We start from the raw sequence: 23,828 nt of genomic DNA, 5'->3' as shown, positions 1-23,828 counted from the left end.
GAGAAATGTGGAGGTGCATTTGCTGGAATTAGTTACGCCACTAGGGAGAAGTTCAGAGACTATTTTTGTCTCCAAATGGGTCAGTAGAATGGCAAAATCGAGTTGTTCGTGAGGGAAGGCGATACAATTGAATATATCTACAAACTAACTCTTTTCCTTAATAATTATAATTAGATTTTATTATTTTAATTATATTAGTATCATACAATGAATAATAATTAATAAAAATATGTTTTTCATTACCTGTGGTTGACAATATTTTGCCAATTTCCTCCCAACTATTATCTTTAATAAGATTGTTATGATAATTTGAATCTGAAATGTCGTACAGATGCTTGTACTGTTGTACAAGTACAATTAGCTGTTCTTCAGACATTGCCATATCTGTAGGTATCTGACTTACAAGAAAAATAATTATATTTTGTTGTCTGTCAATGAAAAAAAAAAATTGTAAATTTTAATTGATAAACTATGAGGTTCAGTAAATTAAATTGTTTTTAACTTTTCTTTTAATATAAATTAGCTGTTTAGTTTTAACTTTTAAAGTTTTAAAACATACATTAATGAATATAAATATATATATATAGTATATATTAATTTAATACAGTTACAGTAGAACCCAACTTAACATAAATGTACATTTTATTAATACATGGCAAATTATAAGTATTATGAAAATATTTTATATATTTTTTAGTTAATATAATGTACTAAATGGATTTTATAGGTATTGACTATTGACTATAATATTAATATGGTTTTTAGAATATTTTAGTTTATACTTTGCCCCATAAAGTAGGTTTATTATCCTATAAAACGTATCTGCTATTAACGACTAATCCAACCATCTTAGTTAATAATTTGTTAGTTTAGTAGGTTTAATAAAATATATTCACTGTAGTAATGTTTTATTATTTTTAAATAAAGATAACATAACAATTTAAGACTTAAGTATAACAAATGTCAAATAACAATTCAATTTAAAAACAAAATATATAACAGATAACAAAATAAAAATAAAAAGGAACTCCTCGGTAAGTGTTAACAAATACATATTACCTAATACATTTTAAGCAGTCTTTAGGTTTTTTTTACATATCACAATTAAAAACAAAATAAATATTTATAGCTTTTCTTGATAAAAGACTAAAAGAGTAAAGACAAAACTCATAAAATTAAAATATTAAAATAAAATTCTAATATAGTATTCTAGTATTCTAATAATAGGTATGTCTTTTAATATGTCTTTTATATGTTTGCTCTTAAGTTGTATACTAAATAATAAATATTTTTTTTCTTAATGCTAATAATAAGTAATTACTGTACCTCATTAAAGTTTTTAATAATAATTTTTTAATTGTTATTTACAGATTTTATTATATAATCTATTTGAGTTGAACAGATTAACAATTATGTTGAGTATTTGTATGTTAAGTATGCTTGATTTAGTTAATTTTCAACTTACCTTGACGGCTTGGCAAAACGAATTTCCAGCTCAAAATATTAAATATATTAATAAGTATAATATTAGTATAGTCGTATAGAACTATAGAATATTATATTAAATTAGTAAGTACTAAGTGTCTAAGTTTAATCAAACCACATGATAACGAACAACCACGTGATAAGCGTAAACACTAGTTACGATATGACTCCGATAATACCCGACAATCAACGAACTTGGAAAAATCCGACCGCTTTGTCGTCCACTTGGTCGGTAGCCGACGCGGGGCGACGCGGTGCCGACTTTGAAAAGTCACCGAACGAACGGAGCGCGGCGCAGCGCCGCGCCGCGCCGCTCCGACTTCCTAGTAGACGGATCTGTATTTATTTATAAGCATTTTGTTTTGGTGCCGCTCCGCTCCGCGCCGCGCCGCGCCCACCGACCGACCTAGTGGACGCTCAGCTTTACACTAATCGTAAACTTAAGTCTGAATGTAGGATAATATTATGATTAAATTGTTCGTGTGTTAAGATTTGCCTCAAAATGTTACCTTTGACTTATGATAACACCAAGCGCAGCAATTGTTAACCATACATTCATAAAAACAAGATTCTGATTAAGCGTAACCGGACAGTCAATGTAATTTATCATAAATTATAATTATCTTTTATAATAATAATAGACAAAGCACAAGTCACAAAATATTTATAACGCATTCTATATATAAACGATCGATGTGTGATTGATGTTTTTGTTATTCACTTTTATATAAAAGGTCTGTGATTGTGGTAGCTGCATGCAGACGCATTTAAGTTCAAGAATATAAAATATATTATACCTATCAAATGAGAAATATACATGTTTAACGCAATATTTGTCTACTTCATTTGATTATTAACGATATTTTTTTTATAAAAGTCAAACATTTTTTTTTTATATTGCAACACTCCGGGTGTATAAGACACAACTAAGTGCACCTATACAATATACGCACCAAACAAAACAAAAACTGAAAAAGTTAATTGCCTACATATAGTTAGGTCACATAGAAATGTAATATAGGTACACTGCAATAACGCGCTTATGTGTGATACGCGAAGGTGTTTAAAAAACTTAACTATAGAAAAACTGCGGGATTGGACTTAAAAACAAATACTCGACATTTCAAAAATGTATTATCGGATTAGTCACTGGAATATCAAAATATCAAACATGGATTACCCACAGTCCACTGAATGTTTTTATGATTAAATAAAATTGTCAGATGGTATCAGAAGTCGGTCAAAACAATTACTACCAATAACTAACGATGATAATATTTAACACAATTTACGTCATTTGAATATTCGAGATTACAAAATGCACGATTTATTTTAGAGCCTATGCAACTTTTGCGTTATAAATAAAAAAATGTCTGTAGGTAGGACGTAGGTATACCGTTATGATTAGATACACATAGGAGTGTACAAGTCACACAATATCTATGTAGGTACGATGTAACATCGTAAAAATTCGCCTAACACGACGTTTTACAACGAATTGCAATCATTACTACTGTGGAATACAATGTATTTTTACTAAACACTATAATATAATGCTGTCGTCTAGTTTAAAGTTGACAGCAGCTGATTACCGGAGCTAGAAGATTATAACCTTAACACGATTAGATACCCACGTAATACAAAAATAGATAAAAACTCTATCAATGAAACATGCAGTACTTAATGCATTTTAAATTTTGATAAATTTAAGTGTTACATTTGAAAAAAAACTTTAACTATCAAAATATTCTTTGTAGATAAGTACTAAGATAACTGTTAAGTAGGTAAATAATAAGTAATAACCAATAAAATAGGTGTAGGTATATAATAGATATATACAATATTTAATATAATACCTATTGGCTATTGCTATTATGAATCTAGGAAAAAAAACCCAGGAAAATAAATCCCCAAAGCTATACCTAACCGTACTGTTGGGTACAGCAGCTGTCAAAAATAATAATTAATAATAATAAAAATATAAAACATTTGAATGATAATTTTTATATTATTATAATATTGATTGATAGGTATATATTATTTTATATGATATTGCTATATAAATATTTATTTATTTATTTATTCATAAATGGATAGGTATACCCTTTGGCAACGAAAATTAAAAGTACAGTAAGTTGAATATCATTTAACAAATATAATACTGAAATTAAATAATATTATATTATAAATGAGTTGATATTTTTAAAATTAATCATATTCCTGTTTATGAATCCTAACATATTAAATGATTTTTTAACTAAAGTATTAATATTTAATATACTACAATTATCAATTTTATAACAAAAGTCATAACTTTATAATAACATTATCTAGATGAAAAAAATTAATGACTCTACAATTATTTTTATTTAGTGGAAGGTAATTTTAACGACTATATAATTAACAAATTTGTTTAGATTTTACTGTAAAAATTAAAGTATCATTTAATAGTCAATCATATTATATAGCCCACCCCAAACATTATTTCTATATACGCCACTGGGCCTACTTTACGTCTTAACTAACATTGTAACATCTATACATTCAAATCATCTCCATAATTTGTAATTAATATATTATATGTATATTGTACACAATATGTATTTTAATATTATATTACAATTTATTATGTACCTAGTCATACTTTTAGTATTTACCCCGTCACAATATTCAAAGTGCAAAACTGAAATATTTACATTAATTATTAATTAACGCTAGTCAAAACTATATAAATCATATTTATTTAAGCATGAACACAAACTATAATGATATTTTATAATAAAGTTTAGAATTATTGTTAACGTGCGTTATATTAATGTTTTAACTTTTAAATTTAAAAAAAATATTTGTTCCGTCTGACCATATTCTCATGAACTCATAAAGGTACACTTATGGATATAAAATATGCATATTATAATATAGACTCGTACATAATATATATATACATTAACTATATTTCTTATTATTGCTTATTATCAATGAAGTTCAATGTTCACCCCGTACAATAAATAATAATATATTCATACATAATATGTTTATAACCGATCACTGTCAAATACACGCGTCTAACGATTCGTCCATTATATTTAATTTTTACTGACATTTCTTCATAAAAGTCGAACATCTTTTCTTTTTAAAAGCCATCATGTTTCTTTGCTACACTGCAAAACAGAGTTAACCTAAATTAATATTTTTAGTATTATTATAATTTATTTAATGTTTTGCAGTTATTCATTTTCCATTATACCAAAATTAACAATACAGTGATAACAGAACTGAACTTTTAACTTTCACATTATATCTATAAGGCTATAACATGTAAAAAAAATACACAGATTATATAATGTTGTCTAGAAAAAATTACATTTTGGACGTATAAATTGATTCTGTGCTATCCGTGTTTATGCGCCTATAACTTATTTGTAAGTCTTATTTACATTTTATTTATAACAATATATTATTTTAAATATATAGGCACATACATTTTTTTTCTTTTCGTTGGTCTTAAGTCCGGCAACTGAGGCCAATAGCTGTGGAATGGTAGTGTAAGGTATTTGGTACGGTGGGGAACGATTGGAGGAACACTTTTTTTTGTGTTTGGCTTTATTTTCTAGTGGGCACCAGTGACGTCATTTGAGGGGGGGCAGGGTGGGCATTTACCCACCTCCTTATCATAAGTGGTCCGGATATGGGCCGCAAGCCCGCTATAAATTAACATTTCAAATTATTTAATTCTCTATATTAGGTATATTATTACGAATTATTCTTCTATTTTCAATGAGTATTAGTATACCTATAATTACTCTATTATACTCATACACCTTATACCTTAGTATAAGGTCTATGATTATACTATATTATAATGTTAGTGTATCTGTGTGTCATGTGTTATCAAAGTGATTATTTAATAGATAACTGATAAGAATTAAGGACTTCCTTGTTTATCGGTAGGTATTCGGTTCCATAATTTAATAAAACCGTTTAAACCTTTTATTATCTATGATCACTTCATGCCTTCTGAGTTACGGTTGGACTTGCCATTCAATATTCATGTTTATTGTTTGACATTATATTGACTCATATTTTGTGTAAATAGGACATCAATTGAGGTAAAATTCCTCTCAAAATTATGTCATCATATAATAGCTAATAGGTAATATAAGGTATCCCCCTACAATTTACATAGTAAATATTATTATTATTATTTAGTCATTGTTATCCCTCAAAAAGTGAGTTATTTTTGCCTTATCTCAGATAACAAGTTTTTTTTTTAGTTATATTTTGACCCAGTTAAAACTTTTGCCCCCCTCCCCTCTCGAAAACTGAAATGATGCCACTGGTGGGCACCCGTAGGTATCTGCCATGCCCGGGTGGGAGATGGCGGCCTCTCTCTCCGGACACCGTGACTGCCCAAAGAAAAATGCCGCCCTTGGCCGGGATCGAACCGCTCGACCATTCCATCCCCCGCACATACAATTTGTATCTTTTACAAAATATAGTCAACAATAATTCATACATTTATTGTTTATCCTAATAATTAATAAGTAATATTTGCGGTTACTCGTTGAGTGATAATTCGACAATATTGTAAAAACATTAAGTACTTATTGACACTTGTTGACCCAATTATTTACCTATATAAATTTAAAATAAATACATAATTCGTCTAATAGCCAATACGATATTGATGTACACTATGCCACTAATAAGCTTACATATCAATGTATCATTATGGTATTATGTACAAATTAAACTAAAATATTGTTGTTCGTCCAGTTGGTAATTCTGAACAGAATTCCATGAGTTTATAAATAATTTATTATTTGGTTGTATAATTGACTTTTAGTTCACAACATCTGTTTACCGTTTTCAACAAAACAATTTAAATCTATATACCGCCAATATATACAGGGTGTTTAAAATAATGTATTAAGTATTCTAAATGATTTTACATTAGGTATAAAGACACATTCACTAAATAAATGGCCGTAAATGAATAGAGTTTTAGCTGGAACTCATGTAAGACAATTGTTAGTTACAATAATTAGTGGGTCACTGTTGCGCAATTATTATAATATTATCATATTTATAATTCGTTCATACTGGCATACTGCTAATGCCTACTCATGTTTTCCCTAACGTTTAACATAAAAATATTATGCCATTACGATCACTATATTATATTATAGTAATATGTGATATTGTTATCGAATAATATGGCACGATAAAGGCTCAATATGATAGTCTATATTACCTGCATGACTGTGCCTTTATAATATAATATATAAAATATATATATATATTATATATATATACACATGAGTTTACCCCTTCACATTCATCAAACCTTATAGGTTTATAATAAAATGATGTCTGGTTCACACATCCGGAATTTTATTATATGAAAATATATTATTAATTATTATCATACACCACACACTGATGACATACTGACATACTGCAAATCATACCTGCATACATAATATAGAAAATATAATTTAAACACATAAAAATGCTTATCTTTTATCAAGATAAAAACAATGCATTCGTTTAATTCTATCTATAGGTACATCGTACATGTATACCTAGAGATCATATTTGCAAATCCTTAAATTCTTTTATGAAATTCGATAAGTATCAAGTGGTGATACAAACTTTTTTTTTTTCAAATGAGAACTTCTATTTTTATTTAAAATTTTTAAGCAGACGATTTTGATGATTTTTAAATTGTAGTTCAAACGAGTAGTTTTTTTGTGTTTTAATTGCAGTATTGACCACGGCTATAGATACTATATAGTATCTATAGCCGTGGCATTGACTAAGGATAATATTATGTTCGTGACATTGGAAGGTATACAGTATGTATATAACATAAAACAAATGTGATATTTAGTCAAACAATTTTTATAAATTAAAAAATGCTAATAAACCATAGCGTTAATAAAATCGTGCGATTAACAATTTAATGTAAAAAAGGAGGTTCTCATTTGAGGAAAAATAAAGACGATTGTATCACCAAAAAAAAAACTCCTTAAACGCCTTTAAAAACCTAGGTATTTTAAAATATTGCGTTTAGCCTATACTTAAGTACCTATCCTAAAAACAGAATTTTAATAAATACATAAACAGGGGATGTAACGAGAGTGAACCTGCTTGGTTTAAGTACCCTATATATATTATATACTATTTACAATATAATATATATTACATAATAGGTATAGTGTATATACCTAATATATACTACTGTATAACTGTGTATTGTATATACTATATATATATATATATATATATATATATAATATATAATATATATACACCATGGCGGCGTGGCCGTTTATTTTGTGCGGCAAAACAAAGTATTATGATGAAGGACATACGTATTATTTTAATTTTATCCATACACACACGCACGCACAAATATATAAAATGTACTTCGTCGGAACGATTCAAATAATATGACGCACACGATGTTTTATTTTTGCAGCATAATTTATCACTCGCAAAACACTCTAGATTCGTGTTTCTTTTTTTTTTATATTGTAACTGGATAACCCTCTTTGATATCTACTACGCGAGTATATGTGTGTGTGTGTGCGTGTTTGTGTATTGACGCCACTTGGTTCAAAAACACACAACCGAATATTTTGTGAAATTTAAGAACAACTTGCACAGGAAAAATAGATGTATAAACACTCGATATACTACGTATATGTATAATGTACGATACATATATATATATATATATATGGACATGGCTGATACCGTAAATAGTATATGTAGGCGGATATTGAAAATTAACTAGGTGTACACACACATACATATTATATATTATATATTATATATGTACGGTTCGTGCACTCCTATAGTCATGTGTAAGAAAAACACGTTTTACACCCACCTTGGGGATATCGTCGCATGTAAAGATGCGCTGTATATAGTGCCATCGCTAGTAATACTCAAGGTATCCAGAAATTCATCTCTGGAGACTTTGAATTAGACCGTTGTGGTTTTTATATAGGTACCCCAATTTATAAGTGCACAGGGAGTAACAGAAATAACTGGCAATTGCAATTAACTAACTCTGTAATAACTTACTTTCGTTCTTATATAATCATTAATCAGTGTTAAATACATTTTTTTTAATAAATTATAAATTGAGTTAAAATATTATTAGAACAAAAGTCATTACATAGCTCCTTAATCACAATGTCAATTTATCATTTCTGTTGCATTCTGTATATTGTAGATATAAGTGCTTGTGTCCGTTTGATTGTACTGTTAATTTATAGTCCTGAATGGAAAAGACAAATAGAGCGTGGTGGTCTGACTCACAAATAACGTAATATGTTTACATACATGATACATAACTGTGTAATGTGTACACGCTGCACAGTACACATAATATAGAATGGGTACAGAGGAGAAACTTCACCCTCTTCCCGGTATTGTTTTGGAAAGTATAATTGTGCCTTTCCGCTAATATTACAAATTTTACATTTTTAAATCAGATGTTTTTTGGTTGTATTTTAGTATTTTACATTTGGAGGTATTATAGGAGTTATGTGTGCAAAGTGCAAACAATATTATCATTACCTATCGAGTTCTTGCTAAGTCGGTTATTAGTATCATAACATACAACATTATTTAGTATTATCCAAGCATTAAGGAATCAGAAATTTCCACTTGCCTATATAGTACTCCTGTCCTGATTACGGATTTCTAAAACCATCTATAAGCATTAAGCACAACCAACATTATTTTTTAGTACATTTTGTAGTTATATAATTAGTAATTACACTCTATAGGGGTTGTCGCCACATTGTCTTAATTTACCTTTGGTAAAACACCGTTAGTCCGTCTAAATAATGAAATAAGACTTAATTATTGAATTAACTGGTTTTTATTTTATAGTAGTTGACCTTACCTAAATAATATATAAATAATAAATATTTATTTTTATTTTGTACTAACTATATTGTACTCTATATATAAATAGGTACATACATAATTGTTATTACAACAATATTATATATTATTATAACATTAATTAATATATACAAGTGTCAAGTAGGTATACAACACTATACATTTCTAGGGATTTTCCATTTTCAAATCCACAAAAAAAAAATGTAATCATAATATTGTGGTTACACTCTTTATATTTTTTCCCTCCCACGTAAAAATAGGTGAAATATAACAGAAAATCTATCAATCGAAACGAGGAAATTTAAAACGTGTGAGTAACATACCTACCAGACTTTACAGAACGAAAAATCGAACAAAAAATCAGTCATAATTTATCACTGCAGCTGCAGGTGGTGTTTTATATAGAGTCATAGAGATGAACTATACATGTATACACAGTACATCTCAAAACGACGTTATAAGCCTGAGTATCTCTGTAAGACCGTGACAAATAAATAAATTTAAATGCTGTTTTTTCAAAAGTAATTGATAAGAAAATTCCAATTTGCTGGCATAGTGGCATACTTATAGATAACTGTTGAAAAATCTCATTTAGACATATTGCAGATTTGTGAGCCCTTGGTGGAGGGGGAGGGTGTTTAAGTGGTCACAACTCCCCCACCCCCGAAATGTCTTCCTTCGTGTAAATGTATTTCTACAAAATCCCCCCTCTATAGTATTAGTACGTATAGTATGTAATTTTGGAATAAATGATGATTATTGTTAATACAACCCCCTACGAAACTCTGTGTGAGCTACCGGATATAGGTATGGGACTTTGGAACGCACTGTATATTATTATAATAGGCAATACAGATTTCACGCAAATAACACAATCGTCAACACTTAGTTTCAAGATCAGCGACTTATACATGGAAAATATGAGCATAATATTCCATGAATAAATTAAATTGATCCAACGTCAAGATTTTAAAATTTTTATTTTTTATACGAGTCGGTCACATAACTTTATAGTTTATATACATATATTGATATACTATATCTGCAGTTGTGCTTGGAGGCTTTGAATTCGCATATTGATTCAGAGCAAAAATGTATAAGTACACGTATACACGTTTCCATTTAATCTGCGCACAATATTATTAAAAAAACAGCTATCAAACACATTATTCAATTATTGTGTCATACTATAAACTCATTTCCACCGAGTGAACCCGTCACTTAAACCGTATGCGAAATTACAACTTAAAACTTCTATAAATCGGTCGAGACGTAATTGCTAAACACATTATACCATGTGTGTATACACTATATTATATACACATCTCTAACGGCCGACGTAGGACTTGTGTACATAATATTATATATAATATTATTAAAGTCGATGGCGCCAAATCCATTATTAAGTTATATCGCTACAGAAAATAAATACGAACGCAAATATGAATATCCGCGCGCCCCATATCTATCGCGACAATATCTGTCGGAAAACATGAAAAAGAAATCGCGACGAATGCTTTCCGCACGGGGAAAAGGCGTCGAATGTTTGCTTATAAAATATAATATTATATAGGTACCGGTGCGACCGGCAGGCTGCGCAATTCAGTGAGCAGATGAAAATAAATATACGATACAAGATACAATAATATACATAATATTATTATACGTTATAGGTATGTATGTATACTTGTGTGTTTACTGTTCAGTGTTGGTTATGGTCTACACCAATAGGTACAATGCTTGCGTATATCACGAAGGGATTTTTATATACGATCCGAACCCAACGTCGAGGTCAGGCGTACCTCCCTCGGAACAGCGGCAGCGGTGGCAGCTGGGAGCCTCTATAGTCGTCTACTCGCTCGAGAGCCCGGGACCTCCGTCGCTGCTTCCGCATAGCCCTCGCCCCCGCGAACGAAATCACTACGTGCCTGCGTGTCACAAATCATGATCGACCATAACAACACGTAATGCGACCGGTTCATCGTCGTATAATAAAACGAACCCTTATGTGCTGTGATTCGGGTGGGGGAGCACAGGGGGCACAGGGGGGCTGAGTTTCTCAGCTATAATATATTATTATAGATATTTAATGATTTCATATTTAATTTACCCCTAATTTGTTTTGAACTAGAACCCATAATACGATACTATATTAACGAATCGTTACAAAATTACTGTTATTATTTTTTACATAACGTGTATATAAGTATTGATATCATATTATGTCACACATGATAATTACGTTTAATATAATATGTGTATACGGTGATATAAAAACCACGAATGATAAGACGAGAAAACTAAGAATGTTTGTTCTAAAGGATAAAAAGGTAACGCTGTAAATGAAAAATATTCTCATTTATCAAATTTATCGAATGGAAATTATAATAACAAATGTTTGTTTACAATATAACATGTGGTTTGTTAGTTCCATTGAAAGTCTAGTCACTCGATACGGTGTCAGCTTGTCAGTCCTTACACGTTTGTTTCTATAATTAGAATTTGGAACTGATTTTAGATATTTTAGACAAAATACATATTTTAAATAACTAACTTAGTTAAAGTATTGATAGTTTGTTTGAAAAATGTACCAGTATTTCCCGAATTGCCTGCAAATTTCTACCTCCTATGCACGCTTAGGATTGAAGCGTTTAAAGTACCTAAGTATAATGAGCTATACCTACAATATTTGTTGGTTAGTAGTAAATATAGTAATATAGGTATAATAAAGCTATAAAGTCATAAAGGTGATGTAGTGGGGGGGCAACCCCTATGATTTTTTTTATTTATATTAACTAGCTAGGGAATAAGTTTTTTTTCCTTGTTACCAAGTATCTATACTTCCTTTCCAAGTCACGCACTGCTTATGTTATAATTAAAATATAAAATTGTTTTAAAAGTATATTTTTATATGACATATTATTCCTAGCTCAGGATAATAAAATGTTATGGTGGGTGTAATTTTCGCGGTACTAATAACTGCGACGAACGAAAAGTTAATATTAAACTATGATACTAGTATAACCTAGAAATTATTAATTTTAATTATTAGCTTAAGCCCATAAATCGTAATGCGGCGTCATTAAACTATGAAAAGGTGACGAGGGGGGTGTCATCGTATACGGTCTATTTACGTTCTAATATATATAACATTTCAACCCACATACATAATAATAATACATTACATGGAGGTCACTATTATACAATGAGGAATACGTACTTCGACGTCGGCGGTAGCCGTGGCAGCGATGATGTCGTCCACGTCTATTCGGCAGGTCACGGCGGAAGCGTTTACCTGCGCCCGGACTGGTCGCCGGCCATTGTTTACCATTTATACTTGTTACGCGTGCCTCGTATTATATACCGTGTTTGGCGCCGACACACGTACTCTGGGCTGTAGGGGTGCCGGGGTGGTCGTGGGTGGGTTGCTTGCTAAGTGTGTGGCGAAGAGGGGGCGCGCGCGCGCGCGCGTTTACTGCGTGCGCTGTCGCCGGCGAGATGCGCGCGCGCCCTCGCTCGCTCGCGTTCGAGACCGAAGCGAGCACGCACGCCGCCAGACGCGCGACCACGGACTTTCCTCGCTGCAGTCCGACCGATAGTCTTCGAGGCCCCGCGTCGGCGACCGATAAAATTAAACGCTCTTTCAGCTGTAGGTATATTATATACCTATAACAATATGTCGTAAGTATGTCGGCTTACGGGGGCGAAACGAAAGCTCGAGGAAGCCGAACGGAGCACCGAAAACTGTTGCCGACGACTCGCCGTTTGGTCCGCGAAAATATATTTTTAATTCTTATATACGGCAGCAGCGGCGGCTGTTCAAAAACGATGCGATGTGAGCGTGGCCGTACGGCGCGCGGATCTGCTACGTTGGCGGCGTTCTGGCGCCGTGTGCGTGCGTGCGCGCGGCTCCGTCGGCGGGACTGCGAAAGTTTGCGGCGTTGGCGACGGCGGTCCCCGTGCTCGTGACGATGGTGCACGCGCGCCTCTGTCGCCGCTGCCGGTCGCGCCGCGAGCATCGACCCGCGCCGTACGCCGGCTCGAGAACGAAAATCGATCGGACGGGAATGCCGCGCGCGCCCGCTCGCCAGCGGTCTCCCCGGGGTGACGGGCAGAGACGCGCACATGCTGCTTTGGCAAGCAGATGGCGTTCCCAGCTTTGACCGAATGACCTCGCGGCGACGGCGCGGGCACCTCGGCATCCGCCGACGCCGTAATTGCAGGCCCAGTATCGCTTCCGCCCCTCCCCTTTCCACGTATATATTATAATATACTCGCCCGTCGAATGCTGCAGCAGCGATCGCACCCGCCACCCGTCCACGGTCCGCAGCAGATCCCCTTCGATGTGGATCCGTGTATAATAATAATAATTTATATATAAGTGTGTGTATGTCGTTCTAGCCACGCGACAACTGCACCCACCCCTAAGCGAGACCCCGTCGTTATTCTGTACCTATATTATGTGTGTGCGTTATACGCAGCTCGCGGTGCTGATGTGGGTCGCGTGTAAGCTTTTCGACTTTACAGATGATAGGTATCGAAGTCGTCGCCGGCGATCAGCCGCGATGTTTTTTCCAATATGCTATTATTACCTACTCTATTATTATGCACAATTATACTATTTCAAATCATCTGCATTCCGATGAACGCAGCAATTTGATGCACCGCACACCACTGCACTGCGCCGGAACGTTCATATTTCATAACGTGTACTGCAGTTCACACCCTACCCCGTCGGTGGTCCGCTCACAACCCACCAACACTAGATAATTATATAATATATTTACCACATAAATACACTACGGTTATTGTTTTACCATAGCGGAAAACGGCTATCACCTATACCTATACTAAACAACTGGTTTTTATAGATATAGCTCGGAGTATAGATAGTAGTCGAAATAGCCATGTAACTGGCCAACAATATATCTATACTATAGTATGCAAGTTTTTGTTTGATTAGGTACCGATAACATTTATTTTAGATTCTGAGCAGATGCAGAGCGATATTGGTTTCACAATGATGGGTGTTTTTGTTTTGTTTTTCATATCTGTTTCTATTTTTTGAGGATGGTCTCTGATACCTATTAAATTGAAACTATGTAGTTTGTTCTATAGGGGCTCGAATCAAACAAATGTTCAGTACAATACTTCAATAATTTGTGGGTGGGGGAGGAAGACATGAATATTTACAGAACGCCAGTTTTTGACAGACATTTTTTTTGTTATTCAAATAAAATAAATATATAAAATACAATAACCTTTAGACGTTAGAAATATTCACTAAATGTTACTGTTCCCTACTTCTCTAATTATTATTTCCAAATATTTCAGCATATTTTACTTTTTCAATTTTTTTTAAAAAACGTTTTTAAGATTAACTTAATTTAATATGATAAATTCTATTTACAATATCAATGTTATCACATAACAAGTGGGCAAGTGGGAATAGTGTGAACTACTGTAATGGATGTGTTAAATTACTTAAATTTGAATTCAATGATAAAAAATCATTGTATACGAAAAACGATTCTGAGCGGACTGTCTGATAGCCTATATTACTATAATTGTATGATAATATTATTGCTATTAAAGTAGTTTATTTTAATATTAGTAAAATAGTCGATTGAATTATTTTTTACCGAAAATATTTCATTTTGTATACTTTAAGTTTCAAGTATCCTCGAATAATATTTTTAAATTACAAAAAAAATAACGAAAATCGTAAATGTATTCTCCGTTTAAATACCAATCTAATTCCGTCCAAATTTGAACTTTAAATGCTCATAAAAAAAGTCATGTCTTTAATATTTTTCAACTGCTATTATAACGATTCATGAGGAACCTTATATTACATTTTCAAGTAAAAAATTTACTATAAATATTTATAAAAAAAAACATTAATATCTTATACCTATAAATATAACACAAAAAAAATACACATACTTGTATTGCTCCGCTCAGAATAATATATTAATTGGGTATATATCTTAATTTTGAATTATTTAACACCAGGTAGGTTACATGATTACTTTTCTATAATTTCAATGTAAAGACTGATTAAAAACAACTATCGTCCGTTGAATCGATGCCAGAGAGAAAACTATAATCGTCCGTCGACTGCAGCAGCAAATTCCACGCGTACAAATGTACAATAATACATTATTCCCTGTTCGTTAACCGTAATATAATAGACAGGACGTAGGATTTTATATAATACAACATAGTATCTGGGCAACGACCGAGTCTATAAAGATGATATTTTGTTATAAACTCTACATCTTTGCACCGTCGAATTGTTACCATACCTCCCCAACTACACCGTTATCGGCTACATAATATGATATAGCATGTCTCTATATATATCTATTGAATATTTGAATGTGATACATATGAAATCCATGTAATGTAGTGTATAATGCGAAGGTACAATACAATGTGCAATAACGCTTCATAAACGTATATGTAAAATACACTAATACAGTAGTTATACTAAAAATCGTGATACGTAACATGTTTACACGTCTAATATAGTATGTTTTAGTGGTTTTACCATGACTTCGATTTACTTGGATTTTATAAACCTATGTGTACACGTTATCAGGACCGATTTTAGGGAGGAAACGAGACCCTAGCCCTTAGGCCGCAACCATATAGGTGGATACCATCATTTTTTTTTTAGAAAATAAACAAATATATTTATCTTGATTCTTGATATATTTTTTTTATACACAGCATCAAGGTCATATTTAAGGGGGCACAAGACCCCCCTCCCCATACACCGTAATTATACTTTTTTATTGAGATTAGATGTATTTAATAATGAGCAATTAGAGGAAACCATACCCGCGTGCGCTGTCACCGTCTTACGAACGCGTGACATTCTGAATGATTAATTTGACTCTGTTTTTTTAATTTTAGAGTGATTTGATCTATTACCAAATTTATAAATAAGCATATTATTTAGTCAATCACATAGGTATTTTTTATATTCTAATTTTAATGTGAGTTATGAACATTTTAAATGACCGAAAATTTACTATTTTAACATGCTCATAAGCCCTAAATTATAAATCTGGCCCTGGATATTAAGGGCTAAAACTTAAGCTATATACTAACACTGTATACTTACCCACAATATTTATCATATTAAAACCAGGTCAAACGTGTTTTTATATATGAACTGGTACGGCAGGCAGTCGCAGTACAACCGGACGGACGATCTTGTCAAACTATAACTGCTAACACTTGCAGTGTGCGTTGGTCGTTGATATCGTAAAAGAGGCTGCACCGCTAATGATAAAATATAGAGACACATTGTCGCAGTGGCAATATCTCGCACGACCTTCCATTTAACCATCACATACTCCATTCGGGTGAATCAGAATCAGGATCATTTCCAAGTTACAGGGACGACTAATTTTTCGATAATAAACGAGGGCATGAGGAAAAAGTACGTGTGTTTTCTAACTATAGATATTTTTGTTGTAAATAATATATTATGTAAATAGTCTTGGACTAGAATTTTATATTGTTTATTACCGTTCCACCAACATCTTTTCCAATGTCCAAATATAAATTCTTATATTACCCTGTATTAAGAAATAACTGTGTGTGTTCTAACCGTAAAAATAACACCCATCGAGTTATTGTCAAAAACTAGTTCCGATTATATTCATAGAAGAATACTCGCATAATCATTATTATATTTGATAATATTTAATAGCGCAGAAAATAATAAAGTTTGCGAAGTTGATATTATATTATTCCGTATTCGAGTTGTATAATTCGAACTTTCATTCGAGATAATATCGCGCACCGGGATAATGAATCATGTAAATGATATGATCTAAGCATCTCGGTGCATTATTTTTCACACCAGTTGAGCCTAGCGAATTTCGGGCATTAAAAACATTCTCTAATGTTCAAACTAAATTGTAGATATTTTGTTTAATTGCTTCATCTAGTGCAATAATTAGGTTGTAGCCTTGTAGGGTCTATAGAGTAAGAACGTTTACTTTGTTGAAACGAATAAAAAAATATCCAAGATCCACTTTTATAAACGAAAATATGTCATCAGTTTCCATAATCTTTCAAAACTAATTGATTGGTCCTAGATTATCCATCAGTTTTCAACAGTCAACTCAAGTCAAAAATTAATCTAAAATTAACTAGATTATTTTTAAAATATGGTAGGTAGGTACTATTTTTTTTTAGTGTATGTGGGAGATATAATTATTTAATACATATTATTTAGATATAATAATTTATTTGATTATAGTTATTTTTATAAATATATTATAAACATTTATAGGCATTTTTCATTTAAATATGAGAGATCTGCTGGGAAAGAGTGGTAGGCAGTGTGTAGTCACTTTCTATTTCTCTATGATGATATTTAATAAGGGAGTACATAATATTTACCCCTGGGCGGCTGGGTGGTTAATACAGCTCTAAGTGCTTTCATAGTACTGTATATATTATATACCCATATACATCTACCTTTGTAAAGCTGAAATAAATATTTCTCTCCCCGCTTAACATCGAAACTATTCGTCCGATTAATAGCCGGTCTTCCTACTGTGTGCTACATGTAATATCATACATGTATTATGTATATCACCAGATTCGATTTCATCACGACGTAATAAATGTATATAGGTAATATTATTAATATTATTTCTACAGATGACGGCTCTAGTTATAGAACCAACTGGTCGTTGGGCGGTAGGGCTGCAGGTGAGCATGTTGGCGGTTATGGTGTTATCACTGGCATGGACGCCCGCAACAAGTGGCGCCAGGATATTGGCCGTGTTCCCGTACAACGGCCACAGTCACTTTGCCATGGTCGAACCGCTGATGGTCGCGCTATCCGAACGCGGTCACCATGTTACCGTGATCAGCCCGTTCCCGCGACGCAAAGACAACGTCGGCGGAGGAGGCCGGTACGTGGACGTGGACGTGTCAGACTCGCTTCCGCCAGTCATCAGCCAGCTGAACGTGACCAAGGAGTTCGGACACCGCGTTGATCCGGTTACCGGGCTTCGGGATCTGTGCCGAATGAATCACCGGGTGTGCGAAGCCACATTCGAACACCCATTAGTCCGTGCGCTGATCCACGAGCCCCGCACGTTTGACGTGGTGTTCACCGAAGCATTCGCCACAGACTGTTTCTCAGCGTTTGCGCACGCGTACGACGCACCCCTGGTGTCCATCCGGACGTCCAACTACTCGCCGCAGCTCAACCAGCGCGTGGCCAACCCGCAGAACCCAGCGTACCTGGTCAACCACCTACTCACGTACACCGGCCACGGCATGTCGTTCGCCCAACGGCTGATCAACGCGCTGGCCACGCACTTCGGAGCGATCGGCTTCCATGCCTTCTCCGACGGCCCGTCCACCGAACTGGTCCGGCGGCACTTCGGTCCCGGCACACCACCGGTTCCTGAAATCACGCGCCGACGCACCGCACTTGTGCTGGTCAACGCCCATCACAGCTTGACTCAGCCCAGGCCAACGGTTCCCAACGCCGTAGAAGTGGGTGGCTTGCACATCACACAACCTGCAGAACTTGAAAACGCGGCCAATGTAAGTATTATACATTCAGGCGTAGGAATTTTCGGCAGCGCTCCTGACAAATTATAAATAGTGCGCAATTACAATGAAAAATACACTACCGTACTTCCAAAGTCCAAATTACCAAATTGGAAAACAAGTTGAACAATTTATCAATTTTTAAAATACATACACCAAAACAAAACAAATTTTTTTCATCGTAATAAATAAATTCAATTAAATACGTAGGTAAATGCACTTAAATCACTTTCATATAATTATATCCACAAACCATATTATCAATCATTTATCATTAGAATTATTATTTACATTTTGATAATATCTTTGTGTTTCTTGAACTGGTGATGCAATAGGAATGGACAGATTACTGTGATTTGTGCGACCAAGGTGTCATTTACGTGTCTTTTGGTTCGTTGTTGAAGGGATCGTCGTTTCCGGTACAGTTCACGACGGCATTCGTACGGGCTTTCGAAGCGCTACCGTATTGCGTGCTGTGGAAATACGAGGGTGAAATGATATCCGCACGAATTAAAGTGTCCAAGTGGATGCCCCAACAGCAGATCCTAAGTAAGTTCCACGACGGATATGTAGTCGTTATGCTGATAATTGAATATTATAACGACGACCAATGATTAAATTGTGACTTTTCTTGGAACAAAATCACACAATAGTGGAATAAATCCCACGTTCTCATCACTGCATTAAAGAAATTCAAAACCATATTATGTAGATATTATACTAAATGAATTGAACACAACTTAATACTCCGTTTTTTACATGTTCAATCGTATATATCATTAAGATTGACCGCTTTAGAGTGTTATTTATTTGATTAAATAGGGACTGGTTAAAATTTCTATCTTCGTAAACTGAGAGGGCCTAGCCGCTAGCTCACCCAAACAAACGTCTGAAATATCAAGAAAATAACTAAAAATGTACTGTCTTAATAATTCTGGTATATCCGAAAATGCCACTTGGAATAATATTATAATGTCTTATTCAAATTATTATATTTAAATAATACGGCGTTGTAGATAGGCTATTTTTAGTACACAACTTGTAATATACACGTAACACATATAGTCTATACAATATATATAATATTATGATTGTGCTTTCACAGGCCATAAAAACGTTAAGGCATTCATAACGCACGGTGGCCTTATGGGCGTTATGGAAGCTGTGCACTTTGCAGTGCCGATGATCGGCATACCTGTGTTCGGCGATCAGCAGTCGAACGTCGCCGACTGTGTTGCAAAAGGCATAGCCATCGGACTGGACCATCAACAGATAACCGTAGAAAAACTGATCAAAAGCATTCAGTCTATCATCATGGACAGCAAGTAAGACTAAGTAATATTATTATCTATATATTTCATATAATGTCTCGTGCAAGAACCTCTTATAAAAAAAACCCCGGGGAAGTCACTATGCTGTGCATTAGGTATCGAGGAATTACTGTTATGAATGTGTTAAATTTGAATTTTATCTGATAAATCATTAACGAATTTAGTACAAATTTAAACATAAAAATGAATATGAATTTTCGATAATTTTAATTTTTTGGTCATAAATCATAACAAATAATAAATATACACTACCTTGTATTCAATTTTCAAGCTATTTAACTAAGAAACAAATAATGTATCATATATAAGTCGAACAAGTAAGAAAGTCGATAAATAGCTCAGAAGAGCTAAGATATTTATAAGTCTAAAAAATGAGAATTTAAATATTTGGTGAAAAATTCAACTCTATACGGTTAATCATTTTTGAATAAAAACAAAATTTATTTTACGTAACCACATAATTGACAATATTATAATTATATTATATGTTATAAGCAAAAGTTAATTGAACCAAAAATTGTTTAAATAATATTTATAATAATATTATTTATAATTTATATATTATATATTATAATAATATTTCGAAAATAACTTAATATATTATACACATATATATATATATATAAATATATTATACATGCAAACGCCTTTACTAGCTATATAGAATAAAAAACACTCCTTTAACACCGTATGTGTGAGAATAAGAGGTATTGTATTTAAATGCCTTGAATGTAAGACAGTCCACAAAATCGCAACACTAAATACCATCACGAGTTTTTTTTTTGCACTTGTACATTGCACATATATACACAATATTAAAACGTTCATGAAATTTATTTAAGATACAAGTCAAAGGCATCCGAGTTGTCAGCAAGATTCAGGGACAGGCCATCAAGTGCACTGGAAACAGCCGTGTTTTGGACTGAGTACGTGATCAGACACGGGAATTCGACCAACACTGCATCTCTGGCGATGGATTTTGATTTTTATCAATATTTTTTGTTAGACGTGGTCAGCGTCGGGCTGTTGATTTTGTTATTTTTATTTTACATAGCGTGCCAAGTAAAAAAATGTATGCATTAAAATATTATAACGGCGTGTTATTCGTTACGCGATTAAAAAAATCCGTAAATATCCAAAACCGAAATGCACACTTATTATTATAAGAAATGAATTAACACGTTTTGTTATGTTATCTACCATAACATACCATATTTATACACCATATTATATAAAATTAAGTTACTAAGTTTATAATCACTGCAGCTAAAATCTATTTTTACAATATTATACATAATAATATAATAAACTGTATATAAAATAAACAAATTGAGCAATAATTTTGAAAATAAGTATAATTTGTTTTTAAACATTTCCCGTTTAGTTATTAAAATAAGTAATATTGTTGATCAATTAATCCAATTAAATGGCGCAACGTATCATATTCGATGACATTGATCTAAGCGATCGTTTCTTTTTTACTCATCCACTCTTCAATTTCTTCGACACTAACACAAAATAACGAATTAACATACACGTTCATTACTTAGCGCAGTTAGTAATTACTACATAGTAAATGTTACACCGACGTTTGCCATCTCTCCTGCGTATTTCCTCAAGGAGCAGTGCGATACTAAAAATCTAAGCTCGGTCATTAACTACCACCAAAAACAGTGTATTATAGGCCAGAATATTGGAAACAAATATTTTTAACTTGTCATAAAATCCAAAAAATTAACTAATGATAAAAAGTCTGAGGCTAGGATTTATATACAATCTAAAATAGTAAAATATGCACTTAATTTTGTTAGAATATGCAATGAAATTAAAATATGAATTTACCAATAAATTCCCCACCATCATGAAAAAGTACAGCATCTAATAATTTTAAAATGAAATTAATACATTTACTTTTTATACAAGCAAAATAATTTTTTTGTCGGTTTTAATTTTAAATAAATCTATAGTATTTTCAATACATTTTTACATTATTTTTTGTCAGTCAACAAAATTACTGATTTTATGAAAATTAAATTAGGACCGTATACATCATGGCAAAGGTGGGCATTAACTAGTTAAAAAGTTAAAGTTAATTTTTTTTTTAACTTTTTAACTTAACTAGTTAGTTTATTTTCTAATCAACTTATGAACTTAACTAGTTTAATTTACAGTTGAAATAACTTAGCTTTTCTCAGTTAATTTAAAAAAAATCCATCAAGTTAAAAACATTTTGAAATTTTTTGTTTATACGTAAATATTACTATGTCAGTATAAAATAAAAATAATCCAATACCAAAAACACAAACATTTCTGTTCTTTTTCTTGATAATATAATTTTGTATATATTCATATATTTTATTAAGTTGTAAATTATATATTATACGAATTGCAATTATAAATGTTTTTAAAAAATTAATAATTTTAAATAACAATTGTTATGTTTGAATGTTATATAACTTAAATTATTCAATTGCTATATGATATAAAAAAATATATTTGTTAAATTATTAATTTGAGATGAGTATAGTTTAAATTAGTAAATAATAGTCAAGTAAAAGTAAAAGGGTATACAGTGTACATCATGATAAAAGTTCAATAAAATTGTTTTTTATAACTAATAAATTAGAAATTAGAAAAACACATTCACTCTTTATGTGATTTGCATACTATTACTAATTAAAAAAAATAGATTAACTTTTTTTAAACTGAGTTAAATTAATATTTTTTTCTATATTAACTTTTAACTTATCGAGTTAAATTTATAATTTTTTAACTGTTAACTTTTAACTTATCGATCTTGTGTCCTCTTAACTTAACTTAACTTGAGTTAATTATTTTCATTAACTTGCCCACCTTTGCATCATAGTATATCTAGCATTTTACACTACATTAATTTATATATAGGTACCAAAAAACACGTATTTTTTTTTGTTTAAAGTTAAAGGAGCACACAACACAAAAAATAAGTTTTTTTAATTGAAAGAATGTTCAATTCTAAGGATAATGGTATAGGTTTTACGTTTTTACTCACATTATTCAATAAGATAGGTAATTACGATGAGTAGGGCCCAATGACATCACGCGGCTATTTTACATTTCTTAATATCTCTTAAAGTAATAATTTTTTTTACATCGGATTTTCACCAAATCATTTCATATAGCCATAGTTACAATAATTTAACATTTAAAAATAATTTAAATAATTTTTTTTTTTGTGTTGTGTGCTCCTTTAAAGTGTGCAATATAATAAGCTGCATGGTTCTTAAAATAAACAAAATAAAAAATAGATTATTTGTATCAATATTAGGCAATTCATGGACATAACTTAACACATTTTTAAAAGGACGTTGAAAAAAAATATATACTAATGCTTATAAATCCTAGCCCTAGTTATCATTATTTATGGTTTAACTCGACAACTGCAGGAGTTTTTTACTCAAGTAATATTGGCTCAAAACCCGCTGGGGTATAATTTATTGATCGTGTGGTCTT

General features: G+C 32.2%; 3 protein-coding genes across 7 annotated transcripts in view; 1 reads left to right on the top strand and 2 right to left on the bottom strand.

Annotated features, from left to right (window-relative positions):
* The window catches only part of LOC100159959 (C-Maf-inducing protein), a 46,472-nt gene extending 33,075 nt beyond the window's left edge, over positions 1–13,397 (bottom strand). The window contains exon 1 of one of the 2 annotated variants that reach the window (XM_029490607.1): positions 12,632–13,397. The gene's annotated coding sequence lies outside the window, so the exon portion shown is untranslated. The remainder of the gene's footprint in view (positions 1–12,631) is intronic. The other variant, XM_029490608.1, reaches the window with a different exon arrangement.
* Positions 1–21,673, top strand: part of LOC100166674 (UDP-glucuronosyltransferase 2B37) — a 40,326-nt gene extending 18,653 nt beyond the window's left edge. Inside the window, exons 2-6 of one of the 4 annotated variants that reach the window (XM_029490609.1) lie at positions 16,607–16,864; positions 18,100–18,999; positions 19,341–19,554; positions 20,111–20,330; positions 21,179–21,673. In XM_029490609.1, coding sequence (XP_029346469.1) covers positions 18,100–18,999; positions 19,341–19,554; positions 20,111–20,330; positions 21,179–21,419 — 1,575 coding nt within the window. In that variant the 5' untranslated portion in view covers positions 16,607–16,864 and the 3' untranslated portion in view covers positions 21,420–21,673. Of the gene's footprint in view, positions 1–16,429; positions 16,865–18,099; positions 19,000–19,340; positions 19,555–20,110; positions 20,331–21,178 lie in introns of those variants that run through there. The other 3 variants (XM_008190025.3, XM_001948896.5, XM_029490610.1) reach the window with 3 other exon arrangements.
* LOC100164662 (xaa-Pro dipeptidase) overlaps positions 21,471–23,828 on the bottom strand; it is a 32,964-nt gene continuing 30,606 nt past the window's right edge. Inside the window, exon 11 of the mRNA XM_001948941.4 lies at positions 21,471–21,844. Coding sequence (XP_001948976.1) covers positions 21,796–21,844 — 49 coding nt within the window. The 3' untranslated portion in view covers positions 21,471–21,795. The remainder of the gene's footprint in view (positions 21,845–23,828) is intronic.

Source organism: Acyrthosiphon pisum, chromosome A2 (genome assembly GCF_005508785.2).
Source record: "Acyrthosiphon pisum isolate AL4f chromosome A2, pea_aphid_22Mar2018_4r6ur, whole genome shotgun sequence".
In the NCBI taxonomy this organism is placed as follows: domain Eukaryota; kingdom Metazoa; phylum Arthropoda; class Insecta; order Hemiptera; family Aphididae; genus Acyrthosiphon; species Acyrthosiphon pisum.
This window is presented reverse-complemented; position numbering and strand designations above follow the sequence as displayed.